At 45.9% G+C, this 12425-nt stretch overlaps 3 protein-coding genes across 3 annotated transcripts; all 3 read left to right on the plus strand.

Annotated features, from left to right (window-relative positions):
• The first annotated feature begins 1121 nt into the window (after positions 1-1121).
• Positions 1122-3817, plus strand: LOC128743573 (uncharacterized). Its single transcript, XM_053840177.1, has 5 exons — positions 1122-1578; positions 1639-1823; positions 1905-2423; positions 2488-2722; positions 2782-3817. Exons 1-5 carry the CDS (start codon positions 1372-1374, stop codon positions 3133-3135), a joined length of 1500 nt encoding a protein of 499 aa, XP_053696152.1. The 5' UTR covers positions 1122-1371; the 3' UTR covers positions 3136-3817.
• Positions 3818-9668: 5851 nt separating this feature from the next.
• Positions 9669-10202, plus strand: LOC128732348 (uncharacterized). The gene has a single exon (XM_053825595.1). The coding sequence runs from the start codon at positions 9669-9671 to the stop codon at positions 10200-10202; it is 534 nt and encodes a 177-aa protein (XP_053681570.1).
• A 44-nt stretch (positions 10203-10246) lies between these two features.
• LOC128732349 (uncharacterized) lies at positions 10247-12425 on the plus strand. The gene is made up of 2 exons (XM_053825596.1): positions 10247-12231; positions 12413-12425. The coding sequence occupies exons 1-2, from the start codon at positions 10247-10249 to the stop codon at positions 12423-12425; spliced, it is 1998 nt and encodes a 665-aa protein (XP_053681571.1).

Consider the following 12425-nt stretch of genomic DNA (forward strand, 5'->3'; position numbering starts at 1 on the left):
GGACGAAAAACGATCATACACGAAAGCATTCCAGTGCGGCGTGGAACAACTTCAGCGGAATAAAACGCCGCTTCTGGAAAACCACGATTTTAAAGCTTTATGTATCTTTTTCTCGAAAACTACACAATGTATTAGAATAAACTTTTTTTTGTTTTGTTGGTAGAAGCTTGACAAAGGCTTTTATAACTTTTGAGTGTCGTAAATAAAATCCAGCTGTTTTATTCTGCCGAAGTTATTCCACGCTGCACTGGAATGCTTATGTGTATGATCGTTTTTCGACCACTCCCCGTGGTCGGATCATTACAAATTTAGTATCAAAATAAGCAGAAAAGAATGCAGAATCAAAATCTGGAATAAAAAGATTGATTTTCTTAAAATTTTTAGTCGTCCCCTTAAGTAAGGATTTGTCCAAAAATAATAATTTATTTCCAGCCAGGTAACCAATAAGCATTAGTATAAGCAGTAAATCAATCGTTTATTAGCATCCCTGGCGTTTTATACTGCAGGTTGCTGCTTATCAGCCTTTTGACTGCATAATTGTTGTAAATTGGCATCCACAATTCTATTTAAATTTTTTGTGTCGTTAACTAGCTGCAAATAGGTATTGTCAGCACTATAAGAGGGCTAGCAGTAAAGTAGCCGCATATTTTGCCAAAATAGCATTTAAGTAGCATTTAGGGCAACTTTTATGCTTATTGGCTTGCATTTAAATTGCATTGGAAATGCTTATTGGTTACCTGGGCAGTTGACTGGTAAAAAGGGAACGGATATTCGTTGGGAAACAACCAAGATATGGCCACTCCCTTGAATTCAGTGGCAGTCATATTTATCGCTCGCAATTTTTACGACATAACGCAAATCATATGAATATGAATTCAAAACTTTAAGGTTTTATGAGTTACTGATAATGGACGACATTCTATACTCAACATTTTTCATTTTTTAACTTCAAAAGATATCGCCGTCACCAACTCGTTTTAAGCGTATCAAAATCTCACTCCTGTTCGACAACTGATGAAGTTCGCCACAAGGGTCTCGCGCACGCATGCACATGTCAAAACCGTGCAAAAAACACAGAACAGAACGTTTTTTTGCACCCAATCATCGCCATCAGTAAAGAGCAGCAGTCTGCAGCTGCCTTCATTTTTCAGTGTTTTATAACTAAAAGAACGTGTTTCTCCAGTTTACAAAAAAGTATTTTCTAACGCGAAAGCTTAATTAATTGCCGGAACTATCCGTCTCCGCTTCTGACCGGGCTTGAAGCTAGCAGGCATCCAGTGTCTGAAAACGTCTCTCTGCTCTGCCGTGTTCTGCAATGATCCGCAGGAGCTACGAACTGCAGCAACAAAGCCAGAATCTGTGCGTGAAACAATGAACAACGGAACAGCGGCTGTGAAAGACTCTCCCGGTGGGGGCACACCGAACCGGATGACATCCGGTCGCCAGCAAGCTCTCTATTACGTGTTTGTTTACATATTCTGTCTGCAGGTCGTTACGACCAACCAGCGCACGTCCACGCTGTGGAAGCTCAACTCGGAGCAGGGGAAGATCGTTAGCGTTCCGACCGTCGGCGGAAGGGTCAGAATTACAGTGCTTTAGTGGTTAGCAAGAGGTCATTGTTTGTTTGTTTTTTCGCAGGATGATTCCCTTGGAGCTTATGGAATGGAAGAATTGACCGAGCGCAGTCAGATGCCGTACTCGGATGATGACGACGAGGAGTCAACGTTTGCGATCATTACTGCTGCTGCAGCCAATTTTCGGCACAACACCTGGAACAGGGGTGAAGGCACAACGGAAGAATTGCTGCGACGGCTGGAGGAAAAGTGAGTTGAAAGCAAACCGAAAAAATTGCACAAACCATCTGTTAAACAGATGTGTTCAACTTTTCCTTTGTTTTCTTGCAGTCCTACGTTGAGCCCTCTTGCATCACCGTACAGTAAGCCGAATAAAAATGCTAGCAATGGTGGTGGCTTTCGGGAGTCTGCGGAAAGTCTGTCGGTCCGTCAGGCGGAAGCAGCAAAAGTTACGCCAGCAGCCGACTTGCTGACCTGCGGCAAGCCTGTAAACTTTACCCACTACGACGATCTGGTCGGTGTAGCGCAACGCTACGAGCACAATCCCTCGCCGGAACCGGATGTGGCGTATCTGTTCCTGAAGCGCAAGACCGGCCAGTCGCTGGAGCATTTCAACATTGACGCGCTGGAGCGACGACTTCGGCGAGCCAAAAAGGAACAACCGCACACGATTCATCTGTGGAATCAGATCGGCAACTTTTGGCGCATCAAGGGAAACGCCGGTCATGCGATCGAGTGCTTCCGGCGGGCGCTATCCGTTGCGCCCACCAACGCGGACACCCTGCTTCACCTGGCTCGGGTGCTGTTCAATTTGCAGTATCTGGACGATGCCATCAGTCTTACGAAGCGGTACCCAACGATTTTTGATTTTTATTTCCATTCCAGTCAAACTAATTTTACGTTTTCGTTGTAGATCACTGGAGGTTCATCCGCCGGAACGCAGCGCCTGGCGGCAGTATTTCACGTTGGGTGAAATTTTTAAAGCTTACGGACAGCTGTCGGATTCGCTACTGCACCTGAAGCAGGCGCTGGCGCTGCATCCACACTACGAGCCGATAAGGCGGCTGATTGCCGAAGCGGAGAAGATTGAGTTCGCGTCCAATACGACGCGGATGCAGTTCTACACCGGGCTGATCATTGTGGTGCTGGTAAGTTCTTCTTTTCTGGATGCTGTGCGGCCTTCGTAATTCATTTGATTTGTTTCCAGTCACTGATTGTTCTGACGATGGTATGCTTTATGCTCAAAACCAGAAGCTCTAGTCACGGCCATAGTAGTAACAGTTCGGCCATTAGCATTACGAATCTCATTGGAGGTGGAACCACGGTCGTTTGCGATAGCTACAGTGAAGACACCCCGGGGGATGATACCAACAACCTGAATGGTAGCAACCACAACAACAACAACAATGACGGCACGGGAGGACGCCTGATGGGACCGCTTATCAATGGGCTTTCGTTGGCTGGCTTTCGGCCAGCCAAACACTTCAACCGCGCACAGGCAATGCGTTCGCTGCGAAGTGTTGCTTTCCGCTCGTTCCGACCGTTCCGGTACCGTAAATAAGCCGCCAGGTAAGGTCCTCTCTGCCAGGTACAACATACGCAACACACACACATAATATCCTATACAGCACGCGAGGGTTGTGTCCCCGGCGATCTACTAGAAACGTACACCGAAAAAGATACAATTTAGCAATTAGAACTTTAAAGAAGTCGCAGCTTAAAGCTATAATACTATTATTTATTGCCTCTACCTTAAAGATTTGTACCAGTACAAGAATCTGTAACATTAGCATTTTGCGTGCCGAGGGGCGACGACGACGTCGGACCTCGTCCGACGGGAGTACCGCTCCTTTGATAGTATATCTAATTTAAGCCAGAGCTAAGAAGCGCAACAGTACTTTAATGACGAGCAGCCAGGATCGCGGCCGATCCTGGCATTACGACGAGATTCAGCTACCTATAATGAGTGTATATTACAACTTTTGCTTACAGGATAGTTGGACACTTTTATGTAAGCTTTCCTTTCCTTGCTTTGGCGATTTTTTTTATGCAAACCAAACAAAAAGCAAACTGAACTCTTTTCCTTTGTGAATTGAATGTGATAGATTATATTTTATATTTTTTTTTTGCAGTCCTTTTTAAACGATTTGTTTTAAAAATCTCAAACCCTGTTAGATTTAGAAAAACTGCGAGAGCAAATTAAAAGGAAAAAAGAAAAACCAGTGCTTAGCGAAACAGTGACAAAAAAATAAACGCTGAATTACCTTATACGGTATAAACCAGCTGGTTTCGTGCTTGTGGTCCGAAAAAAAATTCAAGCTTTTTGTTGCTACGCAGACGACTTCAATTTAGTATGTCATGGAAAAGTTCGCTTCGGGTTTCTACGCCAACGCCACTTCTAGATTTTTTGGTATTCGCTATTCCATTCGGAGAGATCCTAATTCTATTCATGCAGAGTGTAGAGAACAAGCGATTTTTCCACCGAAATTTCGATTTTTTTTTTTGTTAAAAAAGATCCTTTGCTGCAGCAGGCAATAGATTGAATTCTGACTTGTTAGATGACAAAACCTCATAGAGGAGCAGCAATGCCCCAATCTGAGCGTTGGAATACTTTAATCGACCAATTCCGAAGTCCACAAGGTTCTTAAAAGTCGAATTAGTATCACCTACCATACCGTCAGTTTTCACGTTCGCAAACAGCAACCTCGTCTGTTTGAGGCCTGGTAGGGAATGTGGGGCAAGATGGTCACCCCAGTGTTTGGGCGTTTATTTGAGTCATAATCACATTTTAGTTACAGGGAATGAATAACAATAATGCATGAAGCTAAGCAACAAAATATACATCTCGGAAAAATATGAAAATACCATAAAAATATATGTTGGAACTAAGTTTGCTACATTGCTGATTTTTCTTATAATATCATCGTGACCGAATTTAAGGTTTGGTGATGTAAATAATTTGTTTTACTCCAATATTTTATTTTTTACTAAGTCTATACATATTTATTGATGAAGTGCATCAATATACTTGCTGAGTTTGCAGCTAGTTTTTAAAAGTAAATCAAATTGAAAAAATTCTTTTAATCGGGGCATGACAGCCACCTAGCATAGGAAAAATCTAACCTCAAAATTCATTTGTAAGTTGTATCAAAAACGTAAACAAAGTGTGTGCCTAGTTCTTTCGGAGATGGTTCGCAGTTATAAACGAGTTTCTGGCCGGAAAAGCTGGACAAAAACTAGCTTGTTCGCAGCTATCGAAACAGTTAACACTGGAACATCTGTAAAACGAGCCGCTATTGAGCACGGAATACCTCGAAACACTTTGAAGCGGCATTTCAATAAACACAAAAGGCAAACGGAGCACCAGGAGCACAGTTTGGGCCGTTACAGAAACATTTATACGCAGCAGCAAGAGCGTGAACTGGTAAATTACATTCTCGAAATGGAAAAACGGAGTTACACCGAAAGAGATTCGAAGTATGGCATTCCAACTAGCTACAGCTAATGGAATAAAGCATCCAGTCGACAAAAAATCCGAGCTAGCTGGACACGACTGGCTCTATGGTTTCAGGAAACGCCATCCAGAGCTCTCCTTGCGATCTCCAGAAGCCACATCAGCAGCGCGGGCCCAAGGTTTTAATCGAGTAAATGTACGTGATTTTTTTGATACAATGCAGCATGTGCTGGCGGGTACCAAATATCTGCCGACCCAAATTTACAACGTTGATGAGACTTGCGTTATGACGGTATAAAAGCTTCAAGGTTAGGATTGGGTATTATAAATTTGTCTTTCCTTATAGGTTCAAACAAAACGATCAAAAGTATTGGCTCTAAAAGGAAGGCGACAAGTTGGATGCATAACGTCCGCCGAGCGAGGTACTCTTTCTACGGCATGTATTTGTGTGTCTGCAGCAGGACAATTTTTGCCACCGATGTTGATATTTCCTCGTGAAAGACTCACGGATAGGTTGAAGATTGATGCTCCGCCAAATACTCTGTTTTGCTGTAACTCATCTGGATGGATGACAGTTGATTCATTTAACTTGTGATTCGATCATTTTCTGAAGCATGTTCGGCCGTCTCCAGAGCACCCAGATGGATGATGGATTGATCATCCTAGATGGACATGCATCACATACTAAAAACTTAGCGTTTTTAGAAAAAGCTAAGCAGAATAGTGTCTCCCACCGCACTGCAGTCACAAGCTACAGCCGTTGGATGTCTCCTTCATGGGGCCACTAAAAACCAACCTCTCCCAAGCGACCGAAAGGTTTCTCAAGAAAACCCCTGGGAAACTTGTAACCCTCAATGACATTAGCAGCCTTCTGGGAGAGGCATTCATTAAAACTGCCACACCTTCCAATGCCATTAACGGGTTTATAAAAACAGGTATCTATCCTTTCAACAGATTCATTTTTAGGGAAGATGAATTTACTCCATCAGATGTGACCGATGTGTACGGTAGCAACCCGTTCATGAATAATTGTGATATTCAGACTTCTCTCCTTGGCGGCACTATGCTAGATGATGACCTTGACCATGAACCTCCTTGTTTTGGCTTCAACGATATCGGAGAAGAAATTGTGCAAGACATGACCTCGATTGCAAAAACCCACTTTCAAGGCGCTGGGTCAGATGTTTCGAAGATGGAGACAGTTTGTGTTTCGGTCGATAATTCGACACGGGAAGATCCGGCTTGCTCAGAAAGGCAAAAAACCACGGAAAGCTTCAAAGTTACACCCGCCATGATCCAACCTCTACCAAAGATAAAAGGTAGACTCATGTCGCAACGTCGGAGTGAAAAAGGCTACGGAGTTGACTGGTGAAACATATCGTCGGGCACTGAAATCGGCAGAAGCAAGCAAGGACATCCTGCGGGTAAACCGAGGTCTTAAACGAGCTCATAAAATGCGTTCCAAGCTTCCCAAAACGAAATACTCGAAGCGACAAGATAAAGAAAATATAGAAGATTCACTATGCGATGTATGTGGTCTCCGCTTCAGTTCCTCTGAACGTGGGGAAGGCTGGTCGAAATACCTCCGGTGCAATTCTTGGTTTCATCAGTGCTCCGGGAAACGATGTCCAACATGCAATAACCGATTCTGTTTTAACATTTCGGAACTAAAAATTTGAATCCAAAGAATGGGTTTTTGTTTTGTTATAGCATTAATATTGTTTAAGTTAAATAAAAACATTCAAAATTTCTAGAAAAAATGAATTGTTTTAATGCATTTCTATTATGTTTACCCAGGGCCATCTTGCCCCGAAGGGGTGTCCATCTTGCCCCACATATGAAAGCACTACCCAACATAACTATCATTTTTTAAATACACTTTTTTACTATTTAATGTTTAATTCTCAAGGGTCCTTCGTTAGAACTTCATAGAAAAGACTTGATATAATAGACTTACGGATAAATTAACGATATTCTGATGAATTTGGTTGTCCCACACACCCTACCGCTTAAGGTGGCCATCTTGCCCCACATTCCCCTATCAGTAGCACACAGTTTATTTGGGCGAAATTTTAATACTTTTCGTTAACAGTTACATAACGCTTAGCCAGACCAGAGCCACGTTACTTTCAATTCCTCAGGATTTTGATGAACTCATTCCGTACTCGTGGGCTGGTAAACGGCTAGGTAATGCGTACCATCGGTGCCTTGTATACTGGGCATAAAATAGACCCTACAGTGGTCCACAGCATCTTACCTAGCAACTCCTACTCCTACCTCCTCGTGATACCAGCCGCGATACGAGCAACCTCGGTGGAGATCGGGTAACCAACCCCGGTGGAAACCAAGGTCGTATGCTGACAGGGGAGAAGGGCTCCTTCGAGCTACGTTGGCCTTCCGGCGATACTGTAGGGTTGGTTGCGGGTTTCGCAAGCCTGAACCACTAAAAAAATCAAAGCAATGGACTCCGTAAGTAATAATAATAACTCTAATCGGAACAATCGACAAAGACCCAGGCGACGGAAACGGACTAACGATTGGAAATTAGGAGCATGGAACTGTCGGTCTCTAAATTTCCTCGGCAGTTCCCACGTGCTTTCTAAAGAAGTGAAGAGCCGCAAGTTCGACATCGTAGCGCTGCAGGAGGTATGCTGGAAAGGAACGATGGTACGTACGTATAGAGATGGTCATACCATCTACCAGAGCTGTGGCAATACACACGAGCTGGGCACAGCTTTTATAGTGATGGGCGAGATGCAGAAGCGGGTGATCGGGTGGTGGCCGATCAACCCCCGAATGTGTAGATTAAGAAACGTGCACAGCCCTCACCTCGGAAGTACCGATGATAACAAAGACGCGCAGTTGGAGCATGAATACGACCGCTGCCCAAGACATGATGTCAAAATTATGGAATTCAAACCGGTGAATGGACGGTTCAGCGCTCACCCGCAAACGAACGAAAACGGCCTAAGACTTGTCGACCTCGCCGCCTCCAAGAACATGGCCATACGTAGTACTTTCTTCCAGCATAACCTCCACCATCGGTACACCTGGAGATCACCCAACCAGACAGAATCACAAATCGACCACTTTCTGATAGATACTCGGCACTTTTCCGACATTATCGACGTCAGGCCCTATCCGGGCGCTAACATTGATTCGGATCACTACCTAGTGATGGTAAGGATACGTCAAAAACTATCTGTTGTAAACAACACACGATACCGGCGCCCGCCACGGTATAACCTAGCGCGACTGAAGCAACCGGAGGTCGCCGAAAACTACACGTTATCTCTCGAAACCGCGCTGCCGGAAGAGGGTGAGCTGGATGAAGCCCCTCTTGAGGACTGTTGTAATGCCGCGAAAACAGCCATTCCAGCGTAGCGGAGAACGTCCTAGGCCGTGTGGCACTGAATCGACGTAACGAATGGTTTGACGAGGAATGCCAGCAGATATTGACTGAGAAGAACGCAGCGCGAGTACAAATGCTGCGTAGAGCCACCCGTCAGAATGTGGAGCGATACAAACAGAAGCGGAGGCAGCAAACCCGACTCTTCAAGGAGAAGGAGTGCGAAGAACTCGAACAGCTGTACCGATTTCACGACACACGGAAGTTCTATCAGAGACTCAACGGATTTCGCAAAGGTTTCGTGCCGCGGGCCGAAATGTGCAGAGATAAAGATGGAGGTATCTTGACGAAAGGTGGAAGCAGTCGCGGCAGCAGACTGCGATGAAAACCTGAATGACGTGCAGGCGGAAGACCATGATAGCGGAGGAAGTGACCACATTGGTGTAGCAAGCAACGAAGATGTGCCACCCCCATCGATAAGGGAAGTTAAAGAAGTCATCCAGCGGCTGAAAAACAACAAAGCAGCGGGAAAGGATGGCATTGGAGCGGAACTTATTAAAATGTGCCCAGACAAGTTGGCCGGCTGTCTGCATCAACTGATTGTTAAGATTTGGGATGCGGAACGACTACCGGAGGAGTGGAAAGATGGGGTTATCTGCCCTATCTACAAGAAAGGTGATAAGCTGGATTGTGAGAACTACTGAGCAATCACTATCCTGAATGCCGCCTACAAAGTGCTGTCCCAAGTCATCTTTCATCGACTATCGCCAATAGCCAATAGATTTGTGGGAAGTTACCAGGCCGGCTTCATGGAGAGAAGATTGGATTGAAGATAAATACGTCTAAAACAAAGTATATGCTGGCAGGCGGGACCGAGCGCGACTACAGTTACTATATATATAGTTCGGCGGATAGAAAACCAGGCGAATTGGTATCCCCGATTTTTGAAATTATGGAGAAATGTGCAGGTTTTCACGGAAAATAATCGCTGGCGGGTGTTGAAAATGACTAGTTCTATAAAAATAAAGTGTGTTTATTAACATTACTCCCACGATTCGAATTTTGAAAAACGTTTGGCTCCGCTTTTGACGTTTGATTGGCTCCCGATTTTTATAATATAATATATAATATAATAATATATAATATAATAACTCACATTTCGTCTCTCGGAAATGTCATCTCTACCGTCATCGAGGGGCAAATAAATGGAATCTCGGAACTCAAAGACGAAATTGTCAGGAATAACCATCAGGTTGCAAAACTTGCCGACAAGGTCAATGCTGCAACCCCGATGCGGATACCGGACCGCGATCGTCCTTCAAAACGTCGCCGAGGTGACTCGGTGACTCCGAATAAACCGGCCACCGGAACGAGGCCCGTCGAGAACCGTGATAAGCTTGTGGTCAGTTCCCCACCCAATTCATTCTGGGTGTACTTGTCGCGTTTCCACCCCACCGTGACCACTGACGTTGTCGAAGGACTAGTTCGGGATGGCCTACAGATTCGGGATGCCATTCGAGTTGTTCCCTTAGTAAAAAAGGGTACTGACCTCCAGTCGCTAAATTTCGTGTCCTTCAAGGTTGGCATTCCCTTGAAATACAAAGCTGCGGCCTTGACCCCCGACTGTTGGCCACAAGGAATCGCTTTTAGGGAATTCGACGACGCTCGTTCGAATTCAGCGGTATGGCTTCCCCCTATTCCCACCGCTCCGCCTGCAACTCCAGCCGTTAAACCACCCGGTAACTCTGCTGTCGACACCTTATCCGTGACTCCGATGGCGCTGGACTCTCCAGCCCCTTTAGAGCCGTCGACTTCAGACGCCTAGTTGCTGAAATTCAGGCGATACCGGAATGCATCGAGTACAGCATCATGGAAGCCCCCAACCCCCCCGCCGCAGTCGAGACATTCCCGCCAGCGTACATCAGTCGTTCCGGTCCTGTGTGCGGGTGCGGGAGCCAGGGCTTCCAGACACCCACCCTCGGCAAGTATATCACGCTGAACCGCTATTTCTCTGCTGATGCAGTTTACGTTTCCAGTTCTTCAACTACCGGCTTACCGATCCTCGAAGTTCAGCCAGCTGATTTCCGCCGGCTCGACGCTCCTGCCAGTTTCAGTCAACCAACTTACACCGGAACACCGGGATGCACTGTTGTTGGCACCATGGACGCCCCCGACCTCCCTGCCGCAGTCGAGTCATTCCAGCCAGCGACCAGCAGCCGTCCCGGTCCTGCGTGCGGGAGCAGCGGACGGGGCGTCCAAAACCCCCTGCCAGGCAAGTTCGTTATTATTGATTCCCGCCCCACTGGTGATTCGTACTCTGCTTCCAGTCCTTCGCTTCGCAACCAGGAACCGTACAACCGCACAGAACCCCAACATATTCACTGCTACTACCAAAATGTGGGTGGCATGAACACGAGTGCTGTTGACTATCTGCTCGCCTGCTCCGACAGTCCGTACGAGATAATCGTATTGACCGAAACCTGGCTTGACAATCGTACGTGCTCTCGGCAGATATTTGGGCCTAATTATGAGGTGTTCCGTTGCGACCGCAGCATACACAATAGTCGCAAAAGCACAGGAGGTGGCGTCTCGATAGCAGTCCATCACCAGTTCAAAGCGTCTATCGTCGAAAATGACAACTGGCTGCCCGTCGAGCAAGTGTGGGTGACGGTAAAGCTTGCAGACCGGAGGTTATTCTTGTGTGCACTGTATCTGCCTCCTGATCGCATCCGCGATCCCGTTATTTTGAATGCTCATATGAATTCAGTCACTGCAATAGCTTCAATGGCGTCTCCAGTAGACGAGATAATAGTTATGGGCGATTTCAACCTGCCTGGGTTAAAGTGGCGCGGACGAGGCAATGGTTTCATGTACGTTGACTCTAGCTCGTCGTCTCTATCCCCACTCACTAACGAGTTACTCGACTGCTACAGCACTGCCACCATGCAACAAGTTAACAACATTGCTAACGAAAACGGTCGCTTTCTCGATTTATGCTTTGCTAGTGTGCAAGTTCAGGCTCCCGAAATAGCGATGGCTCCTTCCCCTCTAGTTAAGGACGTTCCACATCATCCACCCTTGCTGGTTACTATCCGTCAACAAATACGTCTTGACGTGACTAGTGCACCACCGATCGTCTACTATGATTTCGCCCGTGCGGACTTCAGGGAAATCCAAAGAACCCTGACTAGCATCAATTGGGATGCAGTTTTGGACAAGGATGATGTCAATTCTGCCGCAATGACTTTCTCCAACATCCTGAACTACGCTATCGATCGACATGTCCCAAAAAGAACCATGCCCGCTCTGAAGCAGATACCCTGGGTAAACGCTATGTTACGACGTCTGAAATCCGAGAGAAAGACCGCTCTCAAGAAATTTTCAAAATATCGAACGTTGCCACTCCGTAACCACTACCTGTCGATCAACACGCGTTACAAACGATTGAGTCGCTCCTGTTTCCGGAATTACCTGAGCAACATCGAACGTAGACTGAAAAGGAATCCCAAATCCTTTTGGAAGCACGTCAACGAACAGCGGAAGGACAACGGGCTTCCTTCGGTAATGTTCCTGGGTAGTGAAACTGCCAGTAACACAGAACAGATTTCCCAACTATTCGCGCGGAAATTCTCCAGCGTATTTACTGACGAAAGATTGACAAGAGAAGAAATTTCCGCAGCCATCCAGTGCGTCCCCGTACTTAGCAATTGCTTAACTCACCTTTCCATCGACGACGCGATGGTCATATCAGCCGCCGCGAAGCTAAAATCCTCTCGTTCTTCTGGACCGGATGGTATTCCGTCTGTTCTGCTGAAACAGTGTATCAACGCCTTGGCTGCTCCGATGAGCCACCTGTTCGGTTTATCAATCAGTACAGGTGTCTTCCCAACAATATGGAAATCGGCATACATGTTTCCTGTTCATAAAAAGGGGAATAGGAGAAATGTGAATAACTATCGCGGCATCTCTGCACTAAACTCAATATCAAAACTGTTCGGGCTTGTTGTGTATGCACCTGTATTTGCATTCTTTAAGCAATATGTCGTAG

This window comes from Sabethes cyaneus, chromosome 1 (genome assembly GCF_943734655.1).
Source record: "Sabethes cyaneus chromosome 1, idSabCyanKW18_F2, whole genome shotgun sequence".
Classification (NCBI taxonomy): domain Eukaryota; kingdom Metazoa; phylum Arthropoda; class Insecta; order Diptera; family Culicidae; genus Sabethes; species Sabethes cyaneus.